Source organism: Sarcophilus harrisii, chromosome 2, assembly GCF_902635505.1.
Source record: "Sarcophilus harrisii chromosome 2, mSarHar1.11, whole genome shotgun sequence".
Lineage (NCBI taxonomy): Eukaryota > Metazoa > Chordata > Mammalia > Dasyuromorphia > Dasyuridae > Sarcophilus > Sarcophilus harrisii.
Window position 1 is genome coordinate 132,332,959 of NC_045427.1, and position 13,861 is coordinate 132,346,819.

At 43.7% G+C, this 13,861-nt stretch overlaps 1 protein-coding gene across 2 annotated transcripts in view; it reads right to left on the reverse strand.

Moving 5' to 3' along the window:
* Window positions 1-508: 508 nt before the first annotated feature.
* The window catches only part of LZTS1 (leucine zipper tumor suppressor 1), a 75,251-nt gene continuing 61,898 nt past the window's right edge, over window positions 509-13,861 (reverse strand). For both annotated transcript variants that reach the window (XM_031950826.1, XM_031950827.1), the window contains exons 2-4: window positions 11,827-12,279; window positions 9,826-10,629; window positions 509-5,109 (exon numbers count right to left, since the gene is read on the reverse strand). In XM_031950826.1, the coding sequence (XP_031806686.1) occupies window positions 4,429-5,109; window positions 9,826-10,629; window positions 11,827-12,165 (1,824 nt within the window). In that variant the 5' untranslated portion in view covers window positions 12,166-12,279 and the 3' untranslated portion in view covers window positions 509-4,428. The remainder of the gene's footprint in view (window positions 5,110-9,825; window positions 10,630-11,826; window positions 12,280-13,861) is intronic.

Sequence of the window (13,861 nt, forward strand, 5' to 3'; positions counted from 1 at the left end):
AAATCAGTTTGTTTGGAGTGTTGGGTTGGGTTTAAAGAGGAAGGAGGATGGGATCCTCTAAAATCACTTTGCACACCCCTTGTTTTATTTCCTCTTAGCTTCTGTTTAAAACAACACAAAACAAAACAGGTTAACACTTTGAGTGCTAATATCAAAGGAGTTATTCCAAGCTCTTTCCAAACCACTAGGAAAGAATGTCTCTCCTCCACAACCTATTTTTATTTCCCTCATTCAAAGATTGAAAATATCATATTATTTTTATAAGATGTATAGTCTAAAAACAGGTTTTCCCAGAGAAAAAAGGAAAGGGAGAATTTTTATGCCCCAGTTATCACAGCAAGGCACTTGGGGTAGCCATGCCCTCACTGAAGGGGGATGGGGTGGAGAACAGGGTCTTTCTCCATATATACCAGAACTTTCCTTACTTCTCCAGGGGAAGCAACTTGGGAACAACTTCACTAAGGCACATCAGGGATGGAACTAGGAAGGGTGAGAAAAAGAAACATCCTTGAGGGAGAAATGGCATTCTTTATTTATAAATTAAAACATAAAATTACAAGGAACAATTTACATGACTGGAAAACAACATGAAAAATTGAATAAAAGAGAGTTGCCAAAAAATCAAAAATGACAAAGGGAACAAAGTCTATTTACATGTCCAACAAAACACCGGCCTCCAAAAGCTGGAGGTGGGGGCGTGGAGAGAGGAAATGTCCTCCTGAGGCAGTTCCCTGCACAGTCTGCAGTGACAGCAGCAGGCAGGAGCCAGCACTGCCAGGACAGATGCAAAGGCTTCAGGGTACCCCATAGGCACTACCCATACAGCTCTGGGGCATTGGCTCAGATTACAGCTGTTGGGCAGGCAGGAGATTCTGCACTCAGGTGCCTCTTCTAGGGACAGTTCCAATTCTTCCTTCTTCTTGTCTCACCAGGTTTCTGGAGAGAACTTTAAAGAGGGAATAATGCTGGATTACTGGGCATTTATCTTAGAAATTCATTTAGATACTTCCCCCTCTGCAGCTGGGGCCTTCTAGTCCCTAACCCCCCGAATCGCAGAGCAGATGCAGCCCCCTGAAATGGCACATTTCCAGTTTAACCTATATGATTGGGGCCTATTGAAGCCAAGTGCCCATAGTTGCAGGTCACAAGGGAGAGGGCAAGACATTCAGGAAAGGCATCCAGTCATTGCAGTGAAGACAGAGGTCAACTTGTAAAGCATACAGGCAAGATACCCTTCTTGGTGAGAGGATGGCTTTCTGGGCTACGGCTCTGCAGATAAGCATTTACTCTCTGGGCCATCCTCATTCCTTTGGGTACATAGGGAAAGTTTTGGCAAAAACAAGCAAGCAGGGGAGGAGTATTTAATGTTGCCGAAGGGAAGGACCATGGGGTGGACGTTTCACACTGTAAAAGGAACCAGAACAGAACCAGAACCAGAACCCACTTATCCTCAACTTTCCAAAGGACAGGATGCTTGCCCACCTTTATCTGTTCTCCCTATTTTAGAGGTGCCCAGGTTGACACAGTTTAAGGACCACAAGGACTTCTCATCCAATGTCAAGAAAAGGGAAACAAGTCCATCTGATCTAGCTATGTTATAGAAAGCAGCAGCACCCATGTCATGACAAAAGGTCCAGACCTAAGCACTGGACTGTGCCCTCAGGGAAAGGCATTTTTGTACCTAGAAATGTTACTGCTAAAGGCTTCAAAGGCCCTCCAGTCAGGAGCTCCCTCCAATCAAAGGCCCAAATCCCTGATATGGCCTGGAATATGGCTGTTGGGAGATCGGGGGAGCTCCCTTATTTGTTGAAGGTTTGTTAACATCTTGGTCTTTGGGTTAGAGAAAGATTTCCCAAAGCTGGAGCAAACCTCTCTTCTTAGGATTTGTACCCTCAGGGCCTGGGATAGTGCCTGGTACACAGTAGTTGCTAATAAATACTTATTGATTGATTGGATGAGGTCTTTCACAAAGAACCCTTGTTTTGGGGGGGGCTATTTTTGGGTAGGCCTCGATCTGAGAAGGAAATAATTGGCTCTCTTTACCCAATTTTTTGTTTGTTTGTTTTTGCTATACGATTGAGGGAGGAAGATTTGGAATCATACAAGGCACAGTCTGGCTTGAAAGGGTTTGGGGTTGGGAAGGTGAGGTCTTTTACTTGCTGGTTAGGACTTGGCTACCCCTCAGGGTTCTGCCCTCATGGCAAAGGAAGGACATTTGGTCTAGGAATTTCAGGTACAAATTGAGTTTCAAACCAGCCATGACTGTAAAGCTCAGCAAGAACTGAGCTCCTGAGCAAATTCTTCTATGTTAAGGGACCATATTGTGTATGGGCTTGGGAAGTGATTCTTTCCTCTCCTAACAGATTATTCACTCATATCCCTGCTTTATGATACCCGACAATAGGGACTCAGAGAAATGTTGGGGACTCCATGGACAGACCATGTCTCCATAGAGTAGGATTTTACTCTTTCATCCTGAACCTTGGACTGAGGGAGTCCCTAAAAGCAAGGAGAAAACTGTAAATATCACTAGGGAAAAGGGAAGTGGCATTTCTATGAAAGAAATGGGTCAATGTTGAGGAGACGAGGGGAGGGCTGCCTCACTTCAACATTCCCAGAACCTCAATTGCTACCTCCCTACTGCTTCCCTAGGAAACCGCTCCCTGGGAAGTGCTGGGTAAACAGTTCTGAGATTTGGAGAAGACTGTTACAAGTACAGCATCTGCAGCTAGAGGCAAAAATAGACTGGGGAACAGCCGGCTGCCTACTAGGTCTGCTGTTTGCTTCTGAGAGAGGGAAAATATCCTTTAATAACTTCCAAACCAAGCAATTCGATGTCCTAGAAACTGAAGGAGTGGCAATGGGAGAGAACCAGCTCAGATTTTTAAAGCTGGAGAGGAACTTCACAATCACCTTTCCACTCCTTTCATTTTATGGAAGAGGAAATTGAAGTTCATAAGAAGGGGAATAATTTCTCCAGTCACTTTGCTAGTTTGTGCTGCTGGGACCAGAGCCTACTTCTTCTGATTTCTAGGTCTCTTGGATTCTGGCTGCTGGACTGGCTTTTTGGTCTTCATGTTTCTGTGAGGTGGATGGAGAAGGAGGGGAATGTTGGTGAGATTATCTGATGAACTTGGGGATGGTGGGTGTGAGCTTGTCTTCTGCCTTCAGCTCCAGCATCACTGGCCCAATGGCACTTTGGGCATAGCACTGACACTTGTTAAGGAATTGGCACTGATGATATACTACCCAACAGTTAGCCCAGATTGGGTGTGGGAAAATAAATAAGGCCAGGGGACAAGGAGCCAAGGAGAGAACCCTAGCAATTATGTTGTCCATTGATGATTCTGAACACTAAGGGAATACCTCCAATTTAGGCTAGAAGATTAGTCAAAGGCAGCAGGTTTTCAGCTTGGAACCAGCAGGGGAATCCATTCCCCTGATCTACCTGGAAAAAATAAAAATTGACAGCTCTCCTTGGGATGGTAGGAAAGAAGTACAATATGCTGCTTCAGAATATTTGGGAAGACACTAAAACCTGGAATTTGTTTTTTCTCTCTGAAGTTCAGTCCCTTGATTTTCATGCTTTGGGGAAACTGGTCACTAAAATCAAAATTTAGCAGCCATCTTAGGAGAGAGACCAACCAGATCTCTGGCCAGGTAGCATCCTTGGAATTTGAGCTAGAGTTGGCATAAGTGAGCCCCTAGCTTTAGTGTTGACATTTATTGGTTATTCCTATCATTGCAATCAACGATTGATTCACCTTCCTCTTTTATTTCATCTTAGGTTTCCCTAAACTCTCAAGCTTCTTTCCTAACTTTATCTCTGGTATCCTTGGAGTCATTCTTTCTATTGAATCTTCTTTTTTTTGGGGGGGGGGGAGGAAAGGGCAAAGGAATGTCTGCTGGACTTTGATGAATTCTGGAACTACCGAGGGAACTTCTTATTCTTGATAAATGAGAAACAATTTAGGATTCCTCAAGAACTTCTCCCTAGCAAGGGTCTGGTTCCAAGGCTCTTGGTAAGTAATGGCTTTTCTCCATCCCAAGGCAAATTAGTGTCTTCATGAGAAAGAAAAAAATCTCAGGGCAAGAGGAGAATCTTGGGTATCCGAAAAGATAGAGTTGGGAGGTTGAGATGACTGTAATACCCTGGGGAGGGCAATCGAGGGTATGATGGCCGGCTGAAAGGCTACTCCCTTGATGCAGACACCTGAGTGAGGGTTGGGTGGAGCATCAAGTCACATGTCTCTTTTCTTTTGGAGGAATGGGCAAATTACATTTGCCTCTGATGACTGGGGGAGAAGGATGGGGAGATGAGTTACTTGGCCAACAGTGAAGAAGAGAGGGCTTCTCCCAAGTATAGCACAGTTGAGCAATGGCAAGGGATGTGTTATGGGTCCAGCTCTTCTGCCTCTCCCAGGGCCCTCAGATCTCAGTGGCAATGATATCCTCATAAGGGACATCAGCCCCCTGGATGTCAATCTCCAAGGGCTCGGCACTCCCCTCCCCCCTGGACAACTGCTGCAGGGCTTTCTCCAGCCTCTGGTTGCGTTGGTACATGGCCAGGTAGCTCTGCTGCAGCTGCTTCTGATAATGGATCACCTTCTCCTTTTCCTCCCGCCACACCAGCCGCTCGTGCTGGAAGCCGGAGGACATCTGGTCGTGGCCCTGTCGTTGCTCCTTCAGTTCGGCCCGAAGCCTTTCCAGCTCCCTCTGCAGGGCAGGGATGTCCTCGGAGCCGGCGGCCCCTGGCGAGGCGCCGTCCCACTCCGCGTCTCCCCTACGGCCGCGCTCCTGACGGAGGAGACCGGCCTCTGTCCGCAGCTCCAGGAGCTCCTGCTCCAGCAGGTTAACTTTCTCCCGCAGCAGCTCCGCCTCGTTCTTTTTCCGCTGCAGTTCATTCTCACACACTTCCAGCTCGAGGCTCTTGGTCCGTAAGGCGCTTTCCAGGTCTTGGGTCTTCAGCTCCATCCCTTCAAGCTTTCCCCGAGTGTCCTTCAGTTGAGCCTTAAGGCTGAGGATCTCGCTGGCCTTGGCATTGACCTCTGTCTGGGACTCCTTCAGCTGCTGCTTCAGGAGAGAGATTTCACCCGACTTCTGGCACACCTGCCAAGAGAGAGGAAGACCAGGGAATCTCATGAGAGGAATTTCACCAGGAGAGAAAAGGAAGAGCCTTGAGTTGGGCAAAGTTCCCGATTTCTGAAAAGTAGCACCCTTATCCAAAAGGAAAAAGATAAACAATAAAGGACCTATTATGTACCAGACACTGTTCAATATTCTCTCTCACAGAAACTCTGGGAGGTAGGTGCAACTATTAGTCCCCTTTTTACAATTAGGGAAACTGAGTCAGAGGTCAAGTGACTTGCCCAAGATCACATTAGTAAGTGCCTGAGATTGGATTTGAACTCAGGTCTATCCTGCCTTCTGACTCAGGACTCTAGTGTGACAGCTAACTCTAGGTAATTTCAGGGGATTGGGTTGATATTTCCCAGCTTTTTTTTTCAGTCTGTCAGACAAACTGGGTAGTTGCCCAGCTCTTAGATTCAGGCACTAGTGTATCCAGATGCCTACTTCATCCCTAATAATCAAGTCTATTTCTGTAAAGTGAAAGATTTCTTGTTCTTTTGATGTTAAGTTTCTTGCTTATGATCAAGAAGATTCTAAGTGTCTGAGGATGGTTTTAAATTCAGTTCCTATTGACTCCAGGGCCTGGGTTCTATCCACTCTATCATCTAGCTATCCTAAATGGTTTCTAAGGATATTTGTATGGCATAACAGAGAGATTAGAAATTAGAATCAGAAAGATCAGAGAATAAATTCAATTTGTCACTTAAAAATTAAGTGTGCTCAGTGGCAAGTCATGTAATCTCTTGTCATTTAGTATCAATTTCTTCATCTGCAAAATGGAGGTCATAGTAACTGTAGTGTCTACCTTGTGGGGTCATTATGAGGATCAAATGAGATAAAAACCATGTAAAGTGTCTTCTGTGTAATTTCAGTTATTCATTAAGATTATCACTTCTATCTGTATGTATAGCTATGAAAAATATTAGGATCTGGGACTAGTTAACTTGGTTTGAATCTCTGTACTAACACTTACTAGCTATTGAGCTATATCTCCAAGGTTGAACTTGCTAATCTTGAAGTTTCCTTGTAGCTCTGACACTGTTTCTATGTTCCATAATCTAATAATAATAGTTCATATAGTGCTTTAAGGTAAGGATGGTGATGTAGCCAGTTCCAATTGTTAAATTTTCAGTGTGAATGTTTATACCTTGAAAATTGGCAAACTCTGCAAATTAAGACTTGATTTATTGACTTGATTTATTTATCTTAAATATCAACTAGCAATACCCCAGCTTTAAGATTTACTAACTTCTACATGTATGTTATCAAATCACATCAATCATGTGAGTGCATGCTATTATCATCCCCATTTTAGAGGCTGAAGCTGAGAGATGAAGTGATTTACTCAGGGTTAGATGTAGCTAGCAAGCATCTCGGGCAAGTAGGAATAACAGTTTTCTTTATGAGAATTTCATTGTTCTAGCCATTGTGTCACTTACTTGTTTCCTATATGTCTTTAGATATGCTTAAATGTTTATCATCTATACTCAGATCTGTAGAATTATGCCAGTATTTAAATGCAAATGTTCTATATCTATGTATTATCTATTATCTATCATTACTTGTTATATATTAAAGATATCATTTAAGGTCATAGGATTTAGAGGTATAAGGGAGCTTTGAGAATATCTGGACAAAAGAGTCCACAAACTGTTAGCAGATTTTTAAGAAGTCCACTTACTTAAATGGAAGTTTATTTCAATATAATATTTCCTTTGAAATCCTACTTATTTTTTAATTTTATTTTTATTTATTTATTTTGCTGAGGCAGTTGGGGTTAAGTGACTTGCCCAGGGTCCCACAGCTAGGAAGTATTAAGTGTCTGAGGTCACATTTGAACTCAGGTCCTCCTGACTTCAGGGCTGGTGCTTTATCCACTGCACCAACCAGCTGCTCTGAATTCCTACTTACTTTAAGCAATTAAAAACATTACTCTGAGAAGGAGTATATAGGCTTAATCTGACTGCCAAAGAGGTCTATGACACACAAGAATAAGAGTGTAAGAATCCCTGACTTATTCTAACTTCATTTGTAAAATAAGAAAATTGAGGCCAAAATAGGAGATATTATTATTTCATTTCACTTTAAGGATCTCTAATTTTGTTAATATTGCAGCTCCGATTGCTGCTATTTCTCTCTCTCTCTCTCTCTCTCTCTCTCTCTCTCTCTCTCTCTCTCTCTCTCTCTCTCTCTCTTTCATTTTCTCTTTCCCCATCATTCTGCAGCTAACCTGGTGATGAGTCTCTCAAAATTTAGCTAGTCTGGTCTTCAGGTGAGACCAATATACTCAAAATGCTTTTCAACACAATAAGGACTGTCACAGTCAAGTCCAATGAGTCTTTAAGATGCCACTTGCCAGAGTTCTTTCTACTTACTCAATAATGAAGCAGCTGGGTAAAATTTTGTGGATGCTTATCTATATTCTTTACTACAATATCACCTATACCTTATTCACATATCCACACCTATTGGCCACCTTCTCTCCTAACATTAAACCCTCTCTCTCGATCCTATCATACCCTGCTCTAAAATTGGCATAGGGTTTCTATTTATCCCTTGACAGAGAGACAGCGGACTCAAGATGAAAAATGGACATAGCCAATGTAGGAATTTAACTATATTTGCTACAAGGCTTTGTTTTTCCCATTTTACCCAAAGAAGTGAAGAATGAGAAGGCAATGGAAGAAAAAGATAGGGTATAGTGAAAAACAAAAACAAAAGAAAAATAAAATAAAAGGGTCACTCAGGCATCTTTCTTTAAAATGGAGAATAAGAAGGAAGGACAGAAAGAAAACCTTTAACTTTAAAAGCTACAGATTCAACTTATTTTATACTTCAAAAGAAAAGAAAACTAACTGTACATACTACAGACCTGCAGTTTTATATACAATCATTTTCTTCACCTCTTCTTTTGTCTCTCTCTCCCTCATATGTGTGTGTGTGCTAGGTATGTGACCCTGACTCAGTTTTCTCAATGAAGGGGTTGGACTTGATGGTTTCAAGGATCCCTTGGAGCTCTAAGTTTATGATGTATGACTATGATTGGATAACTTCTAGAGGGGTATACTTAGGGGCTTGGTAAAGTATAAAGATTGCTAGGTCTGCAGTCAGGAAGATCTGCCCTCAGATACTTACTAGCTGTGTGACCCTGTTTGCCTCAATTCCTTAGTCTATAAATTGACCTGGAGAAGAAAATGGCAAACAACTCCAGTATCTTTGTCAAGAAAACTCCAAATTGAGCCATGAAGAATGAGATAAAACTGAAAAACAAGGGAGCACTAACAACAGTGGGGGAAGGGAACCAGCACTTTTCAAATGTTTATTTTATGTCTGGCTTTACAATAAGGGCTTTACAAATATCACAGGGCATCAATGTGTAAAAATCTTTGTAGCAACTCTTTTTGTGGTAGTAAAGAATTAGAAAAGGGATAGATGCCTGTCAATTGGAGAATGGCTGAACAAGTTGTATATGAAGGTAATGGAATATTATTGTTCCATAAAAATGATAAACAAGCTGCTTTTAGAAAAGCCTGGAAAGATTTACAAGAACTGATGATGAGTGAAACAAACAGAAACAGGAATATATTGTATACAATTACAGCAAGAATGTGTGATCAACTATGAAAGACTTGGTTCTTCTCAATGGTTCAGTAATCCAAAGCAATTCCAACAGACTTTGGACAGAAAATGCCATCTGCATCCAGGAAAAAAAAAACCCTAAGGAGACTGAATGTAAATCAACACATGCCATGTTCACTTTCTTTTCTGTTTTTTTTTTAAATCTCTTTTCCCTTTTGCTCTGATTTCTCTTTCCCAACATGATTTATAAAGTAATGTGTTTTAAATATAAATGAATTTAATAGGAAAAAATGTATCTTGGAGCATCCAGATGGTACAATAAATAGAGTGCTAGAATCAAGGAAGACTGAATTCAAATCTGGCTCAGAAACTTACTCACTGTGTGACCCTAAGTAATTAAGTTAATTTCTGCTTGCCCCCTCAGCTGTAATATAAGCTTTAATGTAACATATTATAATATAATAACACCTATATTTCAGGGGTTTTGTGAGGACCAAATGAGTTAATACTTAAGCACTTAGCAGCATGTCTAATATATAGTAAGTGCTATATAAATATTAGTTATTATTTTTAGTAAAATGGGGCAGTAATAAAACTTCTCTCTCAGGACTGTTTTGTGGACCAAATGAGAATTATAAAGCACTTAGCATCTTGTCTGGTACATAGTAAATGCTATATAAATATTAGCTATTATTATTATTAAAATGGGGACAGGAATAGAACTTAACTCTCAGGACTGTTGTGGGGACCAAATGAGCATCATGTCTGGCACATAGTAAGTATAATATAAATTTTAGCTATTATTATTATTATTACTAAAATGGACATAAAAATAAAGAAGTGAGCCTCCCAGGGGAAGGTCAAATAAGATAATGATTGTAAAGCACTGGCACAAAGTGCTAATATTATTACTAGTTATTGTTGTGATGAATCTCCGCAGATCTTCGCAGAAGGCCTCCTGGAGGCAGGGGGACCTGAGCTGGGTTGCATGGGCCCTCCGAGTCCTTCTGGCTCTAAACATAGCATCCTCTAATTTCCAGGCAGGCGCCCCCCTCCCTCTCTCCTCCCTCCCCACCTGAGCTGGGGGGCTCAAGCTGGCCCCGGGAGCCGGCTCACCTCCCACTGGGTCTCCTCCAGGGCAGGCGCGAAGTTGGTCTTCTCCTTCTCATAGGACCTCAGCTTGGTCTCCAGCAAGTCTTGCTCCTTCATGAGATTTTCCAGTTCTCCGCGCAGCTGCTTCTTCTCCTGCTGCAGCTGGAGCACTTGGAGCTGCAGAGCCTGCTGCGTGCGCTGGCTCTTCTGGGAGGCCTGCCTCAGCTTGCTGCTGCACTTCTGCTTCAGTCCGTCCAGCTCCTCCTGGCAGCGCCGCTGCTTCTCCTCGTAGGCCTGGCTGGAGGCCAGCTCCTTCTCCTCCAAGCTGCACTGCAGCTTCTGCAGTTCCCCCTCTCTCTCCAGCAGCTTCTGCTCCAGCTCCTGGATGGTACACTCATCCGTGGAGAGGGGCGAGCGGATGCAGGCCGCCTTGTCCGCCTTGCTCGGGTTGCCAATCTTGTTGCCCCCATCAGAAAAGGACAGAGCCTTCAGGCTCATCATGTTGCTGTCCTGAAGCGTGGTCCCCTGGGTGATGTTGTGGGCGGAACCCCCGAAGCGATTGATGGGACCCACGGGGGTCACCAAGGGATCCAGCTGGTAGCTGCTGCTGGTGCTGTGAGTGGGGAGGCTGGACATAGAGTTCCTGCCCGAGTCGGACAGAGCCCCTGAGCACAGGGCCGGTTTCAGCTCCTGCTCCTTGCCTTTGTCCACAGGAGTCGGGTGAAGTTGGCGGCTGGCATTTTCCGGGGGAGAGGAGTGGAGAATGGCCCCTGACCGGGGCAACACGGGCTTGAACGCTGTCGGTCTTGCAATGTTCTTTTCTGAGCCCTAGGGAAGAGAAAGGACCAGATTCCTTAAGTTTCCCACCTCAGTATTTCTTTCTTTCCTCCCTCTCCGGCTAGAAATAATAAGGATGATGGAATCGAGGAGTTTGTGGTAACAATGAGAAACAGTATGTATGGCACAGGGGGTAGAGGGTTGTCCTTGGAGGATGAAAGTCATCCTGTCCGACCCTACGTGATCCCACGGACATCGCCCATGGGGTTTTCTTGTCAAAGACCCCGGAGTGGTTTGCTGTTTCCTTCTCCAATGTGTCCCATTTTACGGATGAGGCCTCAAGGCAAATAAGCGTTAAGTGACTTGCCCACGCAGCATTAGCCTAAAAGCATTGACCTAAAAGCCGATCTCAGATCCTTCCGACTCCAAGTCGGATGCTCTTCCCATTACCTCACCCGTTGCTGCTCCTCCTTCTTTCTCAGAGAGCATTAATGACATCGCAAGGGCGATGCTGATTTGTGTGTGACATGCGGTCACCCAAATATCAGTCTGGGATGGGAAGAGCCTCAGACTTTCTGGGTTGGTTTCTTGGAGAAAAAGGGTGATCCCGGAGCTAGAAGGATAATGGGGCCATAGACTGAGAGCTAGAACGGACCTCAGAGACCATTTAGTCTAACTCTCTCGTTTTATAGATGGGGAAACTGAGGCTCATGGAGTTACGGGACCAAGATTATAAGGGCACCGAATGTCGCTGATGGCACTTAAAGCCATTTTAAGAATATTATTTTTCTTTCCAATGGAAATGGGGTTTCCCTCATTTCTAGATGGAATATGCCTCTGGCTTGCCCTTCTATAGCACAGCATTTATATGCCTGTCAGAGAAAGAAAAGTCTTGAGTTGGGTAGACTATGAATCTTATTCATGGGGCATTTCTGATGTTCCAAGAAACAGACGCTCTATATGGGCTGGAAGTAATGATGTTTGTGGTTCTATCTACCAAGAATTTGGATGTGGAGAAAACCGTACCATTTTAGGATGCTGGACATTCTAGAACAGTCATGGGTGACACAATTGCTCATGCTTGTGATAGGTGATCAAGACTTTAGTTTATTCAAATGAAAAATTGATTAGATTGTGATTTGTGGAGTGTGACATGATACCACCACTAAATACCTTCCTCAGTTCCCTAGAAGCAAGTCCTCCCAATCACTCATCCTCACCCTCTCACCCCTGCAGACCCCTACTCACCAGTTCCAGCTGATTGGAGAAAGGCATAAGCTTCGGGGGCGTGCCAAAGTCCATCCCAGTTTGGCCTCCCATCTCCCCACTGTTCAACGAAGTGTAGTCTGTTCGGTGGGAGCCCCGGGCCTTCTGACTGACCTTGATGTAGAAGAAATCCTCACTCTTGCCTAATTTAGAACTTGATTTGCCATGCCCGGAGTCCTGGGAGAAGCCAAATCTCAGCAACCCATCTGAATACCTGTTGAGCTTCTTCAGATGGGAGGACTTACGAAGCTTGTACTGAGAGGCCCGGCAGTGCTTGCCCTGGAAGCTGTGGCCTGAGATGAGGCTGCTGACGCTGCCCATGGTCGCTCGAGGCCAAAGGCCGGGAGGGCAGGAAGGGAGCCTGATGTTGATTTGGCAGCAGGGGCACGTCTTGGCTCTGTGACCGAGGCCTCGGTCATAGCAAAAGCCTCAGGCCTGCAGGGGAACACAGAGAGAGAGAGACAAAAGATAGGATTTGAATCGGTGCAGTTGTAGGTGCAGTATTATCCTCTTTAAATGAGTTTTTTCATCTATAAAATGGGTGTAACATTGTTTGCACTGCCCATCTCATAGGGCTATCGCAAGGGTAGTATTTGATTAGTAACAATGGAATAAGGATTGAAATTAGTGCTGAATCTATGATTGCACTGATATCAGCAGCTAGACATAGAATCAAGAAGACCTGAGCTTGAATTTTTCCCTCATCCCTTACTAGTTGTAAGCCTGAACAAGTTATTTAGGCTCCCCCCAGCTTCAGTTACCCCTCCATAAAATGGGAAAATAACATAGGGTAATTAGAACAAACTGAGATAATGTACATAAAGAACTTTGTAAACTTTGACTATCAACTATTGTTACTAGTATAGGGAACTCCTTTACCAATGCAGGTTTTAACACCTTCTCCACAACATAACAAGATTAGAGTTATCTAAAATCCTCAGAGGTTATACCCCATATATGCTCAGAAGCATGCCCCATTTAGAAATGTGGGAAACCCCATTTCCATTGAAAAGAAAAAAAAATTCTTAAAATGATCTTGAGATCTGAATTCTAAGTTCACACAGTCCATTTGTTTCAAGACTTGAATCAAAGTCTTTCTGGCTCTGAGACCGGGTCTCTTTTCACTACCCCACACAGCCTTTTAATGCCATGCTGGCTCTCAGTTGCTAACAGCAAACTGTCACACAAATGTGAGCTATTCTAATGAGTATTTATTTCAAGTGATGGTCTGCTTGAAGGCAGAACAGTGACCTAAATGTATTTCCATCTGCGTTTGGTGGACATCTCTTCCCCCTTCAATACAGGACCTTCCCCTCCTCTGTCTGACCTTCCCCAACCCCCAAGCTCAGTTTCCTATATTCCAGACCTAGCTGTTAACCTTAAACCTTTATGTTTTTCATCTTGGTCCACCTGTTGGCCTTATGTTCTATTCCAAAAGTGATCTCTAATGGTTGAACGTATAACGCACTTTTCAGAAAATAAAGCATGATTCTACCTCAGGACTTCAATGCTTTAACCAAATGCTTTAATTAAAAGTGAATTTGAGGATCAGTGGCAAGATGATGAAGGAGAGATCCCTGGCAAACTAGTCTATCAGGATCACCTCATTCACTAAGGGCCTACCACGTATAAGGTAGTGGGAAGAGGGAAAAGGAGAGGCAGACAATGTTTCCCTGAAGATATCTCCTGAACCACAGAGAACCAATCTCCTGTGCCTGGGGGGGGGAGTGGGGGGGGAGGGGGAGGAGGTGTCAAAACGCCATTCAAGTACAATTCAGCAATGTGGCAGCTCACAGGGGAGTGGTCAAGGAAGGCTTCTTGGAGGAGGTGAGATTGGAATGGGGTCTTGGAAAATACTCCTGCAAACCAAGGAGGGAATTTTCAAAAGTTAGCCAGTACAAAGAAAAACAACAGAAAACCATTGGATACAACCCGATTCTTCCACTGTGCTTATTCATTCTGGAGGTTCAGACAATGTTTGTTGCCCCCCTCCCCCAACCTCCTCCGAGGATCACAG